This window comes from Typopeltis vanoorti, chromosome 11 (assembly GCF_054136105.1).
Source record: "Typopeltis vanoorti isolate ZY-2024b chromosome 11, IOZ_Tvanoo_1.0, whole genome shotgun sequence".
In the NCBI taxonomy this organism is placed as follows: Eukaryota; Metazoa; Arthropoda; class Arachnida; order Uropygi; family Thelyphonidae; genus Typopeltis; species Typopeltis vanoorti.
In genome coordinates, this window is record NC_143559.1 from 34340671 (window position 1) to 34360197 (window position 19527).

The following is a 19527-nucleotide window of genomic DNA, read 5'->3' on the forward strand; positions in this document are numbered from 1 at the left end:
ATTTATAGTTTTTAATGCCAGCGCAAAATAAGAAATCCTTTCATACTTTCTTCACTTTATATTGTATCACTATGGAAGATCAATGTCACTATCAATTTTTTGGCTAATTATTTTAATCACCAATACATTTTAAAATTCCCCCAGAATTTGATTGAAGATAATTAGTTTTGTCAAACAATTATTTTATAAATTCATGAAAATCCGAATCTAAAAATGAATACAGCCTCCATCTGTTACAAATTAAGTTTTCTTATTTATTCATAATCTTAGTTCGAAGGTTAGTTCACAGACTGCACGAAGGTTCGCACTTTTAAATTTTGATTTACAGAGAATCATATGTAAATCTTGAATCATATCATGTAATGCATAATTTTTATAAACGTAATCTGTAGGTTTTTGCATTTCAACTTTCTTGGTTTCCCTCAATCACTCCCTACAAATCGAAATAAATGGCAGTTATGAAGTCAACTGTTATGTACATATTTTCGGTATTATGTGGCAGTTTTGAAGTAACGATATTTTCCCTACACTTTATCCTTCGAAACATGTGTAGGTGCATGCGTCAAAATGACATTTTTTTTCCAAAATTTTCATAACAGAATTAGTTCGCCTTTAATGGCTAACCCCCCCCCCTCCCAAAATTATCACCACACACACAAAATACTGCTAGATAACATATGTGCACTTTCTTTTTGTTTGAATTCGTTATTTTTCCAAAGTAATTGTGCTGTTGCAGTTTTAAGCAAAAGACAAAGGCGAAGAATCTCTGATAAAATACCATTAGATATAAATTTTTGATATTAAAAAGACTCACAATCGGAAACCTCATGTAATGCAGTTTAACATCATTTGTTGTTCATTAAAAAAAAAAAAAAAACGTTCCTAAAATTGAAATGTGCAACCCATATAATTTTATTTGCAAGGAAAGAAAGCAAAATGTCATATTTATTTTAATAAATGTTATTTAGAAAATATAAATATGTGACATAATATTTCCAATATAAACAAATGTTTTGATTATTATTTTTGCACATGCGAAATTCGTTTTTATTTGGGAAGAGACACGGTAAATAACTTGTGCAGCAAAAAAGAGTCAAATATCGTAGAACAGTAAAGAAATTCCAAGTAATGCAGTGCACATAAAGACAATAATCCGTTTACGGTGGCACGGGGGGTGGATAAATGTAGAATGCTGATGAAACTTCATCAGCATTCTACATTTTTATTAGGTCAAAGGGATTTTGAGTATACTAAAAAGATTTGTATTTGCAAACAGATATATTCAACGTAACTTAGCCAGTTTTGTTGTAAAAAGTGCCGTATTTGAAGAAATATTAGCGGCATAATAATAAAATAGCAAAATACATAATGCTTCAGAATAACTTGATAATTTTGATAGTACCAAAACAAGATGAGACACATCTGTAGAAATCTATTATTATTATTATTAGAGTCCTTTTAATTATGAACTCTATAAAGATATATAATAAATTGGCTGTATTTTTGTGTTTTTAATTAAATAAACTAGTTTCATTTTGTCACAGATGGTTTTTGCTTCTGAATACTACCTTCAGCAGAACTGCTTAAAAATGTTTGATATTGGAAAATTATTTAACACAAGATAATTCTAGAGATATTGACAGAACAGATTTATGTAGTGAATTACAAATAATAGCAAGGCGAATTCCAGAAAATACTTCCTCATTAGATGTCCTGTCATACATATGCAAAAATAACTTGAAAATAGTGTTCCAAATGTGTTTATTACTCTGAGAATTTTTTCGACATTGCCAGTATCGGTAGCAAGTTCAGAAAGGAGTTTCGCAAAATTAAAACTTACAAAAACTTACACTCGCTCTATGATGGCTCAGGAACGACTCACTGGTCTGGCAATAATATCTATAGAGCCTGAAATTGCATCTACAATCAATATCCTATCCTATCCTAATTTACGCTCACGCGTAGACCTACACTTTTTACCGTATATGCATTCGGAACTGAAATCCTACAGAATAGGTTGGTTACTCCTTATTCCTGTAGGTATTCTATGATGTAGCCTGTGCGTGTTCATGGGGGCCGGATGAATTAATTCAAAACTTTGCCAAAGCAAAAGCCCGAAAGATTAATTTTTCATAATTTTTGTATTTAAGATGTAATAATTTTCTTGCTATACAGATATTAGGAGTAATCATGTATATATACAAGTGTATTGGTTTTGATTAATAAATTATATATATAAACATTTATATATAATTTTATATATAAATGTTCATAATGATATTATTTTTATAAATATCCAGATGTGTAGGTGTACGTGTGCTTGTGTGAGTATGACAAAATATATATACAGCAATCCTTCAATTAGTGCGCCTAATGCATTCTTTAAAACAGGTGCATTAATCGAAAATGCACTAATCGAATATAATAACCTATGGGAAAAAGTATAATTCGTTCCTCAAACTTCTTTTTTGAACCTTAATTTTTTTATAAAAGAATTACGGTATATCTCAGGGCCTAGTTAAAGTAAAATCATGAAGCTGAAAGACTATAAAACATATTAAGAATATAAATTTTATTATTCTACTTCTTAACAAAGAACTGAGCTAACGTAGTTTGACAGGCATTTTGTTTATTTTTTTCATACAACTGATGGTATGGCCCTATTGCCTCTTCTACTCTTCTGCAAATTTTACTGCTTCTCTATTCATCAGGGTCAGCCTCTGCATTGCTGCTTAAAAACATTATACACCGCCGATTGTTATAATCCACTTGCAGGCAATTTTTATGACCGATCATAAACAGCGGTATTCTCTTTCCCAAATGTTGAAAGGTTTCGATGTGTGAAAATTAACGATATTATTAGGCATTCTGGGTCCGAGCTTTTCGACATATTCTCGAATATTATTCTCCTCAGAATATTTCCACTATAAAATATTTATTCATAAAAAATGCTTTAGTGTAGTATGCCATTAAAAATAACTTTGTAAAATGTTTTAAATCGGTAACTAAATTATTTCATTCTGGTGAGTGATTTTTAAAATACGCATAAAAATGTATAGACCAGGGGTCGGTATAATATTGTTAGGGGTCAATTTGGACTCAGGGGTCGATTGGGGGTCGACAGAAAAATACAAGACATCATTGTATGGGTAATATTTAATTCGGTTAACTTGAATTACCTCCATGACAAAAGACATGGAGGTAATGACAACGCAATTAAGAGTGAATTGTGGGATCAGTACCTCCATCTTACAGGTCCATGAATAGGACCTGTAAGATGGAGTAAGGTCATGAAAATAGTTACTGAGGCCAATCAAGTAGGCCAAAATGACGTATTTACCAATAAACGGATGTTGGTGGTTCCTGCCGGCCGGCGCAGTGGGAGCGAGATTGCAACACGTGCGTGGTTCTTATTTACTGATACTTACAAGTATTCGATCCCAGTCTCATTTTTGCACATCGACATACAAGTGAGCGTTAATGTTCTACAATTCATCAACATACATATTATAATTCAATCGTTATTCATTCACGAACTAAACTTCTCTATGTTGAAGAGTTGAGCAGCACTGGTAGTAATACCAGTGATATTAATACCAGTAGTTTATTAATATCACTAGTAATACCAGCAATATTACTAGTGATAGTAATAGTAATATAATAATATATACTATATTATACATGCAATAAACACTGTAACTATAAAATAAACAATCTAAAAACTCACATGAGCGTTTTTTTTTTGCTTGTCCTATTATAATTACGTAATAGTAAAATAGAGGGGGTCGATAAAAAGTCAAGAAACTCTTGAAGGGGTCGACGGGCAAATAACTTTGGCGACCCCTGGTATAGACAGAAAATTTTTAAAATCTTTAACATTTATTTTTAAGATGTATATAGGCACACTAATTGAATTTTAGATTTAGTGTAGTTGGCAATAGCAGGAGATAGTGGATTACCCATTGCTGTTCCTTCGATTTGATGGTATAACTGGTTATTGAAGGAAAAATAACCAAACTTTATTACAAATTCAAATAATTTGACAGCATTGAAATACCAAGAATTTTCTCCAGACATAGTCAAATTATTTGAATTTGTAATAAAGTCTGGTTATTTTTCCTTTAAAAACCAGTTATACCAACAAATCGAAGGAACAGCAATGGGTAATCCAATATCTCCTGCTATTGCCAACTACTTCATGGAGCACTTCGAACAATGCATCTCTGACAACATTTCACCCAAACCTAACCTTTGGTTCAGATATGTGGACGACATTTTCGCCATATGGAAGGGCACTTCGGAAGAAATACAACAGTTTCTCTCAAAAATAAATGCACTTCATCCAAGGATCCAGTTCACCCTAGAAGTAGAAGTAAATAAGCAGTTAGCCTTTCTAGACCTCTTAATTCTTCACCAACCAGATGGTAACTTACAATTCACAGTCTATAGGAAGGAGACTCATACAGGCCAGTACATCCATGCTGAATCACATCACCATCCAGTCAAAAGGCAGAGGTACTATAAAAACACTGGTTCATAGAGCCCGCTCCATTTGTTCTTCAGAACTATTACAAAAAGAATTACAATATATTAATTCCTCCTTCATATCCACTGGTTATAAGAATTCCTTCATAAAAAAGAGCTTAAAATAGTCGTGCTTCAGCATTCTCTTCAAATACAGAAGAAACTATGTGTATACCTATCCCCTATGTGCAAGGCATTAGCGAACCCATGGCGAAAGTGTTAAAACCACTAAATATTTGTGTGGTCTTTCGACCCATCAGAAAAATCTCTACATTCTTCATGTCTCCAAAGGACAAGCTCCCACATCTCAGCCATCTAGATGTCTACCAGATTACCTGCTCTTGTAGGTCATCATATTTCGGACAAACAGGAAGATCTGCTCTGATCTGGTTAGAAGAACACAAGTCGTATATTCAGTACCTTGAACCTGAACAGTCTGGACTTGCAGAGCATGCCATCAACACTAGACACAGAGTTCAGTGGAACAAGACAAAAGTCATTCACAAAAGTTGGTTCCTAATGGAAAGGCTTTACAAAGAAACATGTGAAACGTTACTTCACTCCTCTAACCTAAACAGATCCAATGGTCTACGTCTTTCCCCCTTGTGGGAGACAGTACTCTATAAATCAGCAAATCTTTCCTAACTTATAACTGTATACACATATATATACATTTTTTTAAAAAAAATAAATTTAGGAAATTTAACCTTAGCTACTTAGGTGTCACTTTGTGAATATAGCAGCTATTGTTTAATTAGTCTTTGTACTGATGATGCCTGTGATACTCAGGCAAAAATTCTACGAATAAAGAATTTTTACGTCAGTTAATTCTGTTATTATAATAGTAAGTAAATCTCTCAGTTTTTTTTTTCCTCCACAATTTCTCAAGCATTGATATTTACTTTTTTACTTTATTGTTATTCATGCAGTTGTGAGATCACAGACTGGGTGCCTCTTGGATGTTTTGCAGTCTGCTGGCTCTGTCCATGATACATCTCACCCTTGAGGTTGCTTGATCATTGCACACCAAATTCAACTCACTTTTCATGCAGAGGGAATAAGTGGAGGGACACCATTATGTTAGTGGGTTTTTTCTACTTCTTTGCAGGCAATTAAGTGCAGACTTTCTCTGTTTGCTGACATTACTCTTTAGTCCAACAGCAGAAGTCATATCACCTCATTATAATCTGGAGGAAACTATAAATGACAATAATGTGAAGGAGATGATAAGAATGGTTGGAACGAATGAAGTGAGAGGTAGCATGAATAATACAGCATGAAATTCAGCTTGATGATAGACAGGGTAGCAGAATGTGTCGAAGGAAAGATAGTGAGCATGTTGCCCTGGTATGATAATGTGGAGTGAAGGAAAAGAGCAGTGATTATTATTATTATTACGGGCGACTATAGGGAATCCTTAGACACATCTAGGGAGGCCCTAAACATCATGTCCACACAACTATTTGACATTCTCACAGTATCTATCATACCTTGCCTTGCCTTGAACTCACTCACTGTCAGAGCACCCACAACAGACTCTGGCAGCTTATTCCACTCATTTACCACTCTAAAAGTAAAGAACCAGCTCTAATACCCTTGCTAACCACACTTTTGCCCAGCTTCCATAGATGTCCCCTAGTTCTCTCACCACCAGTTCTGATCTCAAAAATATCCTCTGAATTAATCCAATAGAAACCCTTCAGCAATTTGAATGTCTCAATCATATCTCCCCTTTTCTGCCTATCAACCAATTTCTGCTACCCACAAATCTTCAACCTGTTCTCATAAGGTTCATTCCATAGATCTCTTATCATCTCGGTCACTCGCCTCTGGATCCTCTTCACCTCCTCCCCATCAAGAAGAAACTTAGGTGACCAAATCTGGGCACAGCAGTCGAGATGAGGTCTTATCAAGGCTCAGTACAGAGGAACAATAACTTGCTTGTCTCTGTTCATCAAAGTATTATTCAACAACCAAGTGAGTTGATGAGCTGATTTAGTCACTTTTGCAATGTGCCCCCTAAACTTCATCTCCCTATCCACCAACACACCCAAGTTCCTGGCCTCATCAACCTCCTGGAGTACAGTTCCACCAATGTGGTACACCGCTGCTAATCTTTTCACCCCAAAATGCATAACTTTACATTTTGTCACATTAAATTGACATCCATTCTCCCCAGCCCAGAACTCCAATCTATTCAAATCATCCTGCAAGACCTTGACAACTTCTGCATTCACCACTGCCCTACCCAACTTTGCATCATCAGCGAACAAATGAACTGTTCCTCTCAGATCCCTCCCTATATTGTTAATGAACAAATTAAACAGCAGTGGTCCAAGAACAGAACCCTGCGGCACACCACTAGTCACAGGCCGTCTTTTGGACTCTACTCCTGAATAAACTACTCTCTGATATCTCTCCATCAACCACCCACCTATCTATCTCACCAACCCTATATCCATTCCCATATGTTTTAGTTTACAGATTATAATTCCATGTGATATCCTGTCAAAGGACCCAGCCAGGTCCAGCAGTATCACCGCAAACCCATCACCCTTATCCAGTTCAGCCATCACTGTGTTATAAAACTTGAGCAAGTTACTGAGGCATGATCTACCCTTCACAAAGCCATGCGGTCCCCCCATACATGGGACAACATGGCTTTGTGGGAATGGATATCAAACAATATAAGTGGCTAATATGGGAATGGATATCAATCCATTCCCGTATTTTTCCCTTGACTACCTTGTCCAAGACCTTGACAATGACTCCTGATATGCTGATTGGTCGGTAATTTGCAACAGTAGTCCTGGATCCTCCTTTATGCAGTGGAACCATTTTTCACTCTTTCCATACCTTCGGGACTAAACTAGACTCGACACTCAGATTAAACAACATGGTAAAGGGCACTGATAACTGTTCAGCCACTTCATGTAAGACCCGTGCCGGCACACCATTCAATCCCACAGATGCATTCACATTAAGGCTCTGTAATAGATCACTCACCCCCACCTTATCCATCACAATTCCTGCACAAACCAATGTCACCACCCGGATGATACACGCTCGCAAAGTGTCCACCCAGCAATTCCACCACATCGACCTGACCCAGTGACCTCCTCACCATCGGCATTCCCCAAAATCATTCCGCCGTGTACAGCCCCTTCCCTGCCTGCAGCACACTGAAAGAACTGCCTGGGATTCTCTTTAGCTTGCATAGCTAGTCTCCTTTCACAATCCGCCCCTGCTCCTCCCGCCACCCCTCTGGCCTGCGCTTTATACCATTTGTGTGCCTGCAGGTCACCTTTTTCTTTAAACTCCCTCCACAGTTGTTTCCCACCCCTGCAGCTCAAGCCCAATGGTGCCATTCATCCATTTAACCCCTATTTGTTTTACTATTCGGACCCCAGGTACACAATCAGCCATAACCTCCTGTAAATGCTCCTTGACCACTTCCCATGCTCTATCAACATCCAGCCCTTGCAGTTTTACATGCCATGGCACTGAACCAAGCAATCTCCTAAGCTTGTCATACGTAATTGAAAATTCTGTAATCGAAAATTCCACACCTTTAGCCACCTGAGAGGTGGCTAAAGGTGTGGAATAAAGATGAGAGTGAACCTTATGATCACCCTCACCAATAGGTGGCAACATGGTCATATTCATTACAGTCAAATTCTCAGATGCTATTACCAGGTCAAGCACTCTCAAACCCCTAGTATTTTCAATTACATGCTGTCTCAGATAGCTATCCCTTAATAATTGAATAAAATCCAGTTCCTTCCTCACATGTGTCCTCTCCTCCTTCTAATCAATGTTACCATAGTTGAAATCCTCCATGATAATTACCCTCCTTCCACTCATTTCATCAATTTGTTTATGCATACTATTTCCACCATCTACTCCATCACCTGGTATATAGCAGCACCCAACTGTATATTTTGTTCTGCCAGTCTCAATCTCACACCAAATAGCCTCAAATAAGCTCTTTTCACTATCCTGCATACAACTTCAATTCTCCTTGGTTGCTGTTCATCAGCTATCATCAATAACACTCCTGCCCCCATTTTATTTTCTCTGTCCCTCCTAAACATACTATAACCTACACATTCTATCCCACTAACTATATCATCTTCCGTCAGCCATGTTTCACTAAAGCCAATAACCTGTGGCCAGGAAGAGCCAAGACCAAAAATTCTTCCTTCTTGTTCCTAATACTCCTGGCATTAGTATACATGAAATGCAGAGGTCCCTTTGTCCCACCCCTATCTTGATGCGTTATTCTAACTATTCCATTCCGATTACTTGTCCTTTGTATTGGCTCGGGTACATTATATGCAGAATATGCAGAAAAAGGGGGTCTGGAATATGTGGATGTATGGAGTATGTTTGAGGATAGAGGGGAGCTGTATGCAAGAGATAGATTGCATTTAAATGCAGACGGGTACAGGCATTTGGAGAGACTGTTGTTTTCTGGGCAAGTGAGTGTGTTGGGACAAGAAAACTAAAATTGCATAGGTGGATTGTTGCAGAGAAGGCCTCATGTGGGGGATAGTGGATATGAGAAAAGAACGAAAGGTCTACATAATATTACAGAGCCAGGTAGAGTATGAGGTGAGTAATAATGGCTATAAGAAGGCTAGTTTTTCTGTATACAAATGCTAGGAGCTTTAGGAATAAAAGGAATGCATTTGTGGCATTGATTGACACAGTCTCTCCAAAGGTTATCAGAGAGTGAGCAAATTTATGGGAATATCAGTTTAATGCAACTAAATGTAATGTTTTAAAATTTGGGATCCATAGATGGGATGCTTCATACTTGGTGGAGTTATAATGGAAGAAATAAAGGAAGCAAGAGATCTTGGGTGATTATGGATAGAGGTTTGAAGTTCTGAGGACATATTGCAAAGGTTGTGAAAACAACTCAGAGAATTGTGGCAATGTTGAGGAGAACATTGACCATGACAGATAAAAGTGTGCTGGTCCTATTGTATAAAGCTTTGATCAAACCACATCTGGATTTCTGTACTCAGATCTGGTCACTGGGATTTGAAGGGGTTGAAGCAACCTTGGAGAGGATGCAGAGATAGATAACAAAATTGATATGAGGACAATACAATGTTTATTATGAGCACAGACAAAGCATGCAGACAGCAGAGTTTGGTGGATAGAAGGCAAAGGGAGTGGGGATATTTTCTTCTTCCTTGCGTTGTATCCAGCTTGGTGCAGGGTCCATAGAGGGATTTTCCTCCCGAGTTACCGGGAGAAAAAACCCTCTACCTCCGTATGAGACCAGCTAACTCACCTTTAGTCGAAAGAGACCAGATAAAGGTTCCTCATGTCATGAATGGGAATCGAACCCAAGTCTTTATGACCAAAGGGCTTCTGGAAGCTCTAAAGGAGAAGCATGATAAGATATTTAAGCTGTTAAAGGGTTTTTATTGTATTAACACTGAGGAGATTTTTCATATAGATCAAGGGAGGGGGAAAAGAGCAAGGATAAGGGGCTATCCCTGGAAGTTGAAAAAGGAGGTGGTGAGTAAAAGGGTAAGAAGTAAATTTTATGCATAGAGAGGTGGTAGGAACATGGAATGCATTGCCTGAGAGGATGGTGAACGTGCAGACTGTGGATGATTTTAAGGAGTAGTATGATAGACTTCACGTTCCCTAGTGTTGACCTCCTGTGATGAGTCTTGTGACTCCATGGGGGGGCAGGAAAATAATAATAATAATAAAATAATAATCTACTCTGTAATGCTATTAGATAATCACAGCATTGTAGAGATAACAGCACTGCTACAAAGTAGTGATATATTCATAGCCCAAATATATAAACCACAGGAATTTTATTGGTGCTTCTTTAACCTCTTTGATCAGTTTTTTTTTAACATAACAACAAACACTGAAGCTGCCTTCAAAAATCTTGGATAAATATTAATGGATACCCCAAAAACATTATGACCTGGCCTGGATGGCCATGTGCAGTTCCCTCTCAATGAACCGGATCAAGTGTCTATATTATAACTTTGACAATCCACTCTATAGTGTATGTAACTGTAATAAAACAACTGAATGACTATTTTATTCCTGTCTGTCAACCTACCAGCTATGGTTAAAAATGGCAAACAAGCTACAAATTCCAGTTTTTGCACTAGATGAGGTCCTCTACCTTCAATCTGATCCAGCTTGAGCAAAAGCATGGGATATACTTCTTCATGATTAAAGAAATTATATACCACCTTTGGAAAGAAGTGTGTTAATTCGTTTGTCTCAGTCATCAGAATTTTACATCTTGGAAGGAGTCATCAGGGGATGATCTCTTTCTATGGTTCTTATTTTTGTTTGCCCATCTGGAAGGAAGAAGAATAGATTTACCTTTGAGGTTACAAAGAAAAAGATATATAGTGACAGTAGAATGATTTTAAAAAAAAGTAAAACTGCAGATCTTGATTATCTATTTCACAATGAAAAATATAAGATACTTCAATTAATTATAAAAGGGAAGATAAATGGAAGAAGAGGACAATGAAGAAGAAAATCTTGGCTGGCAGACATCAGACAGTGGACTGACATGAGCTCTGAGGGACTGTTCAGAATAGCTGAGGATAACTCAAAATTTGCCAAGGTGGTCACCGACCTCTGATAGGAGATGGCATTCAAAGAAGAAGCATGATTTATCATTAGATACTGAGGCCAAGCAGGCATATGATGTGTTTACCTTGAACCAATGAATCGTTCACATAAATTTCTTGCATTAATGGATACTGAGGTAAATGATGTGAAATAAACAGCTTCTATACATTAAGAGGCCTAGTTGTGAAGATAGTTCACACACAAACTTTGTTTGATTACACTTGGATAAAGGATTAAACAAGAATACAGTTTCTTGTGAAATTTAATTTACTGAGCAATGTAATGGTGGAATTATTTATCATGCATAATTCCCCTTCTCTATACAAAATCCACTGAAATATGCACAGCTGCAACCGAACATCCCCTTCACAGTCCAACTCCATACTCATAGAACAAGTTTCTCATTGTCCTCCATTCCTGCTGCTGTACTCTGAAACAGTCTCCTCTCCCATGTGTTTCCTAAGGAGTACAATGTCCAGGCCTTTGAATCTAATGTGAACAAGCTCCTCCTTTCTCAAAGCTCTTCCCAGTATGAGAAGAGCCAGGAGAAAGGAGCTCTGCACAGTACTAATGTACTATGGGTTGACCAACCAACCTCTCATGTATGGACCCAACATTAAAAAAAATAATAAATAATAATAATAAAAAATAAATTATGTCTGAAAAATGAGTGTGTAAAGTCATTATCAACTGAGCTATGAAGGCTCTTAAAACTATTCTTATATCTGAAATTAAAAACTGAAGCATAATAAATAAAAAATAATTTCACAAAATAACATTAAACCAATTATTATTTGATGATATAGTCTACAACACTTCCATTTCTGTTATAACAACCAAGTATTAAAAACCTATCAACTAATCCAAATCATGAAAACAATTTCAGAAGAAAATTAAGGAAGGCATAAAAAACAAGCATTAATATATACATAGATACAATATTTAATGATATTAAATTAATAACTGTAATATGCATGATTAAAACCGTGTGAACCAAGGAATGGTACACTCACCATCATCTGATTCAAATAGCTTTAGAGATAGATATTGGGACACGTAATTTTGTAGAGTACATAATGAAGGTTCATTCAGCAATAATTTGAGTTTATCTGAAATAAATAAATAAATAATAAACAAACAACTTACAATAAAGATATTCTATGTCTGAAAACAGTGAGAAGAAATATTCAGGAGTATTTAAAGATGGAAAAAGCCATCAAAAACTACAATTACTGATACAATACAGGAGGCCTGAAAGTTTTACAGTAGCTACACTGCACAATTCAGAAAGCTTGGTCAGAAGGTCAAATTACAGATGACTGAAGGAGCTCTCATCACAGTACCCAACAAGTACATCTACAAAAAGAAAAATAAATCTGATTGTGAAATTACAAAGGAATTTCCCTACTGAGGTTGTAAGGGAAAATTTCTGAAAGCTTATTTGAGAAGAGGCTAAAAAAAAAAATTGTTTAAGAGCATAAGTATAGCCATTGTAAAACTTGAAAACAAGAACAGTGACAAAATCATGAGAGCATAACAATGATCTGTTTAAGCTTTGTAGATTTGGAAAATGTATTTACATATCCAGACCTTTCCAAATCCTACTAGTTGCCTCAACATGGCAAGGAAGTGACACTGGACAAAATGGCCCCTAGCCACTCTTGGTGTGAAGGACATTCTATGATATCCAGCTAATGAAAGATTGCAAATGCAATAGAGGAAAGGAAAGCTGGGTTGAATTAGAATGACCAAAAACCCCCATGGACAATCATCCAAACAGAGTTAAAATAATGCTACAGCATGCAGGGGAGCTGATGCAACTATTTTTAGATCACATGAAAGTTCAGAAATATGCTATGTGGTCAGCTCAAAAAATATCTCACCTCCTAATCTTGAATATAAGAATACTTTTTAAAGCAGGAAAGACAAAAATTGATGGGAAAGACTAGAGAGGATCAAGTGGGATATACCTGGGATTGCCAAAACACACTGGCTAGAAGAGGGTGCAATAAATCTGATGAATGGAAGACCATACAATATTACTCAGTAAGAGAAGATAGCATTCACAAACTGGAAGTTGCAAGGTTAGTCAATAACCACAAAACTCCATTTCAGCCACAGGACCTCATGACCCAAGACTGATTAACAATTAGACTAAAAGAGAAAGAGAAAGGGATATTTTTTAAAATTATCCAAATATATGCTCTGTATGAATTGCATCAAGATGAAGAATTAGATACTTTCTACCAGCAATTATAGGCAGGACCTTATTGACAAAACAAACAAAAAGGACATCATAATAGTGATGAAACAGTTCAATGACAAGACTGGGAGACTTGCATCAGATATGAAAGACGTGATGGGTAAAGTTGGCTAAACAACTACAGAAACAAAATGGAAACAGAGTTAAAGAAATAACCTTCGACAATGTAGACAACACATGGAACCAGGGTAGAGCACTCATTGTAAATATTGTGAAAAAAAAACTTGGTACAACAATTCACAAAATAACATTAAAACAATTATTATTTGATGATATAGTCTAAAAAACTTTCATTTACTGTCATAACACCAAGTATTGAAAAGCTGTCAAATCCAAATCATGAAAACAATTTCAGAAGGAAATTCAAATAAGGCATAAAAACAAGCCTTAATATATACAATATTTGATGGTATTAAGTTAATAACTGTAATATACATGTTTAAAATTGTGTGGACCAAGGAAAGGTGCCAAAGAAGTAAATATAACTGGATAACTACACAAATCTTGGAAACCATCAAATTCCTGACATATATCCTCAAAGTACATGTCAGGAATTTGATAACATATCCAAGTATATTATAATAGTATTACATGAAAAACTTACATCATTGCTAACTCCTAATCAATCATTTTCCTCCAAATTAATCTGTTAAGACTGCAACATTATCAGATCTGATATTTCTGTTCTTCTAAGGCACTTTTTACTGTATCTATCGATCGACCTACATCGTAGTCTTCCTCTGAGTATTTTTCCTGCTTGGCAAAGAATACTTGTTTTTGCTATAATCTTTCCTCTTCTATTATGTTTAAGTAAACATACCATTGAGATTAGTTCTGCTAACACATTCCTGAATGCTAACAATCACAATAAATTAAAGATACCAAGAAATTATATACTTGGTTTAATCCTTTATCCAAGTGTAAGCAAACAAAGTTTGCACCTTAAATATAATCAAGACTAGGGCAACTTGTATATAGAAGCTAATGACTTCACATTACTTGCCTTAGTATCCCATAATGCAAAGCACATATCCTTACAGGTATGTATAATGCTATGCATTATGGAAAGGGTCACTACCCAGACCGGTTTCGACCTAACCTTGTCTCGTCAGTGGGAGCCAGACCCAGAGGTGATACTAAGGTTGAAGTAATGCAGAAGTCATATTTTCATATATGACAAGAATATGACTTCTGCATTACTTCAACCTTAGTATCACCTCTGGATCTGGCTCCCACTGACGAGACCTCAATAAAGGTCGAAACGGGTCTGGGTAGACCCGTTTCGACTGGGTAGACTTGTGGTATGACCCTTTCCATAATGCATAGCATTATACATACCCGTAAGGATATGTGCTTTGCATTATGGGATACTAAGGCAAGGGTTGTGAAGTCATTAGCTTCTATATATGAGTTGCCCTAGTCCTGATTATATTTCAGGTGCAAACTTTGTTTTCTTACACTTGGATAAAGGATTAAACCTAGTATATAATTTCTTGGTATCTTAAATTTATAGTATAACCAAGTGAAAAAACTGCTAACAATCACAAGTTCTTATCCCTTGTTTTTAATATGATACTACCATTGATGCCATCTGTTCACAGAGTTCTGAGGAAGATTAGTTAATCTTCCTCAGAACTCTCATATCTCCAGTCTTTGATCAAGTGTTTTATTTCTAACTCAGCCCTCAGAACTGTAAGTTAAAACTTTTTTGGACACTGTCTTGTATACAGCTAATTTAGTATTTTGACAAATTTCTTTCTTATTTCATATAAATTTATTCAGCTGACTTCCTACGATAACAATTACTAATTCTGTTGTCTATTTCCATATTTAATTTGCCATATTCATTAAAAATTGTACCTCATCATCATCAAATTCCTGCCATGTACCCTCAAGGGGTGTACAAGATATGATAGTACTACATGAAAAATTTACATCATTACTAACTTCCTATCTACAATTTTCCTCCAAATCAGTCTGTTACTTGTCAAGACTCCAACATTACCAGATCTTATATTTATATCATCTAAGGTGCTTTTTACCATATCAATCCACCTATATCTTGGTCTTCCTCTGGGTCATTTTCCTGCCAACTTGGCAGAGAACACTTGTTTTGCTAATCTTTTCTCGCCCATTCTGTTTAAGTGACCATACCACCTGAGATTAGCTCTGCTAACGCATTCCTGGATGCTGACAATGTCAAGTTCTTTCCTAATATTCTCATTTTTAATATGATATTGCCATTGATGCCATCTGTTCATGCCTCTAATCTTTCTCAGGACTCTCATATCTGCAGTCTCTAGTCATTGGTCAAGTGTTTTACTTCTGACCCAGCTCTCAGATGCATAAGTTAAAACTGGTTTGAACACTGTCTTGTATACAGCTAATTTAGTGTTCCAACTAATTTATCTCTTATTCCATATGAATTTATTCAATTGACTTCCTACCATACCAGCTTTGTTGATTCTGTTGTCTATTTCCATATTTAATTTACCATCTTCACTAAAAATCATTTAGTTTAACTTAAAACATTTCAGCTGCCTAAGCAGCTGAAATGTTTTACTTGTTCCACAGGTTCTCCATTCACAATACAGTTGACATTTTCAATGATTCTGCCTATTTTCATTGTCTTTGTCTTTTTATTGCTGACCTTCATACCATATCTATTACAACGGTTATTCAATTTAGTCAGAGAATCTTGCAGACTTGTAGCGGATTTATTTAAAAGTATAACATAGTCCGCATAAAGCAAAGAGATGACATTAACATCTCCAATTTTGATATCACGTTTAATACCATTTTCCTTCATAATGTGATCCATATAGATAATGAATAACAGAGGGGATAATGTACATCCTTGTCTCACACCAGATTTAACATTAAACCATCTTCCTCTACTTCCTTCAATTCTAACTGCTGACTTACAACTCAAATAAAGAATAAGTATTGCTTGATATAATGCCCCATTGACACCATATAACTGTAGAGTATTGAATAGCTTCTCTCTTGGCACCTTGTCATATGCCTTTTCCAAATCGACAAAACTTAAATACAGATCTTTGTTATATTCCCATGATTTCTCCACTATTTGTCGTAAAGTGAAGATCTGATTCTGACAGCCTCTATTTGACCTGAATCCAGCTTGTTCTTCACCAAGCTTTTCTTCCACAATTCTTCTCAACCGTTTCTCAAGTATACTTGCATATATCTTACCAGGAACACTCAATAGGGATAATATACCTTGTAATTCTCACATAAGTTTTATTTCCCTTTTTATATATAGGTACTATGAGAGCTCTACTCCAATCATTGGGAATTCGTCCCTCTGATTGGCTTTCTGAACTATGCAGTGCAGCCACTGTAAGACTTTTATACCACCATACTTCAGCATTTCTGGTCGAATATCATCTACTCCTGCTGCCTTTCCATATTTCAAGCCTTTGATGGTTTTTTCTACTTCAAGTATGGATATGTATTCCTGACTGTATGCCTGGTCAGTGTTTTTTTATCACTGTGCTGTCATCACTGCTTGTTTCATTTAGCAAATTTTCAAAGTAATTACTCCATACTTCAAGGATATCTTTTTCTCCCGTCTTCATTTCACCTTTATCATTTCTAACTCCTTTTACAGCAGTCTTTCCTCCATTCCTAAGCTTCTTCAACAACCTCCAGAATATTTTGCCACCTTCTTGATATTTATTTTCTATGTTCTTGCCAAAGTCCTCCCATGACTTTTGTTTAGCTAGTTTTACACACTCTTTAGTTTTCTTACATTTGTCTCTGTATTCTCTAAGAGCACAAGCTGACATATCTGCCAGGAACTTTTGATATGCTTTCTTCTTTTCCTACACTGCCTCTTTAACTTCCTGTGTCCACCATGGAGTTCTAATTTTTCTATCCTTGCAGACAACTTCACCATATGCCTCTCTAGCTGAATCAATCAGGATTTTCTTCAAGGCTTACCACTGAATCTCCAAGGTTTGGTTCCTGTTCTCAAAATCTTTCATTTTTCCTTCAATAATCTTCGTGTATTTTAGTCTACAGTTCACATCTGAGAGCTGCTCAACTTTTATTCGCTTTAAAACTTTCTTGCATGTCATTCTTTTCAATATGAAATTCAATTTTATCCTGTTCAAGACTAAATAGTGATCACTTCCAATTTCAAATCCTCTGTACACTCTGGTGTCCTGCACCAGGGAGAAAACATCACTATCAACAATAAATAGTCAATGAGACTTTTCTTATTCCTTGCCTCTTCTCTCCATGTGAATTTGTGCACATTTTTTTTCCTAAAAATAAGAAACAATATACTGCAAAAACTATGTGGAACAACTTGGGGTGCCTCAGCAACAACGCTTCGCTGCACTGCTCTTAGCCTCGTTTACTCTACAGCTGAATACTGCTCACCCGTATGGCTGAACAGCACCCATGTGTATTTGGTTGATGCCCAGCTTTACACCACTATGCGCCTTATTTCTGCAACTGTAAAATCAACCCCAACCTACTGGCTCCCAGTGCTAAGCAACATACCACCTCCACACATCTGCAGATCCAACTTTCTTCTACATGAATACAGCAAAATCATGGAAATCCAAAATCTTCCAATCCATGAAGACATCCCACCCCGAGAAATAAACAGGCTAAAGTCAAGGCACCCTCTAATCTTAACAGTAAAAAATCTTGCAGAGACAAGCTTTAACATGAAGGAGAAGTGGAAAGAGTCCTGGTGTAACACTTCAACAGGGATCTGCCATGAATTAGTGGACCCAACACAGATACCTTCGGATTTTGACCCAGCTCGGAAAACTTGGTCTGCCTTTAACCGAATCCATACCAACCATGGCAGATGTGCAGACCACCTTTACAAATGGGGCATGATTGCCTCACCCAGGTGCGACTGTGGATCAACCCACCAGACAATTAATCATATTATAGCAGAATGAGTCCTACGTGCATACAGAAACCTGTCAGACTTCATCCATGCTACACCAAGTGCAGTCGACTGGATAATCAACCTAGAGATTCGGTTGTAGCTTATTCTTGATTCTTAAGTATCTCTTTTATGAGTGTATTATGTCTTCGTATTGTACATATGTCTATTACTATGTCCATATATATTAACGATTAATGTAATGTAACTTTTTATGTGTGAGCCATACGTTAAATAAATAAATAAATGTGCACATTTTTATGTTGGAACATGGTGTTAGTAATAACCAGTCCATGTCCTGAGTAGAAATCCAACAGGTATTTGCCATTATTATTAGCTTTGCTCTTTTCTCCAAATTTTCCCAAAACATTTTTGTATGTCTGACAATCACTTCCTACTCTGCTATTTAGATCCCCAACAAGGACCAACTTTTCCTTTTTCATTGTGTCAGTAGCTTTCTCTAGAGCCTCAAAAAATTCCTCCATTTTTACCTTAGTAGAATCTTCTGTGTGACCATAGACACAAATAAGTCTCAATGTCCAGTTCTCCATTCTGATATTTGCCCAAATCACTCTACCAGACACTGTTTGCCATTCAAGAAGATTAGCCTCATATTTTGTGTTGAATACTACGGCTATTCCTTCTTTTCCTTGATTGTCATTGCCTGAATATAACATTTTGTATTTATTGCTCAGAAAGATCTCGCCAGTTTTTGTCTTTTTTGTTTCAGTCACCCCTATTATGGCGATCTGGTACTTATCTAATTCCTCCGCTAGCTCCATTTCTTTGGCATTCAGGCTTCTTATGTTGATCGTACCGATCTTTAACTCTGGTGATGTTGAGTTCGGGTGTGTTTTCAGATTTGTTCCAGTAGCTGACTTTTCGCTGCTTGCCCTGGTTCCCTGGCGAAAACAACGGGGGCCTCGTCTAACCGGGTGACACCCCAGCCGGCATGAAATTTTGTCATGTTGTACCATCATCATTTTGTATTTTAGTTTAACCAATAGGAATACAATTTGGTCGGCTAAATCCCAAATTGCCAGCCATTCCTCATTCGTTCAGTATCCAGGTAGATACCCAACAGGGTGCACCATGAGAAGGTGAGGATTGGACATTAGGTCAGAAGCCCTGGTCGGTTCTCCGCATTCCTATAAAGGCTATGTGAAGGTCTCCTCTC

The 19527-nt window shown here is 36.6% G+C and overlaps 1 protein-coding gene across 6 annotated transcripts in view; it reads right to left on the reverse strand.

The window, feature by feature from the left end:
* The window catches only part of LOC150101430 (testis-expressed protein 47-like), a 360248-nt gene that overhangs the window by 84785 nt on the left and 255936 nt on the right, over positions 1-19527 (reverse strand). For all 6 annotated transcript variants that reach the window (XM_090400900.1, XM_090400902.1, XM_090400904.1 and 3 more), the window contains one exon: positions 12171-12266. In XM_090400900.1, the coding sequence (XP_090257026.1) occupies positions 12171-12266 (96 nt within the window). The remainder of the gene's footprint in view (positions 1-12170; positions 12267-19527) is intronic.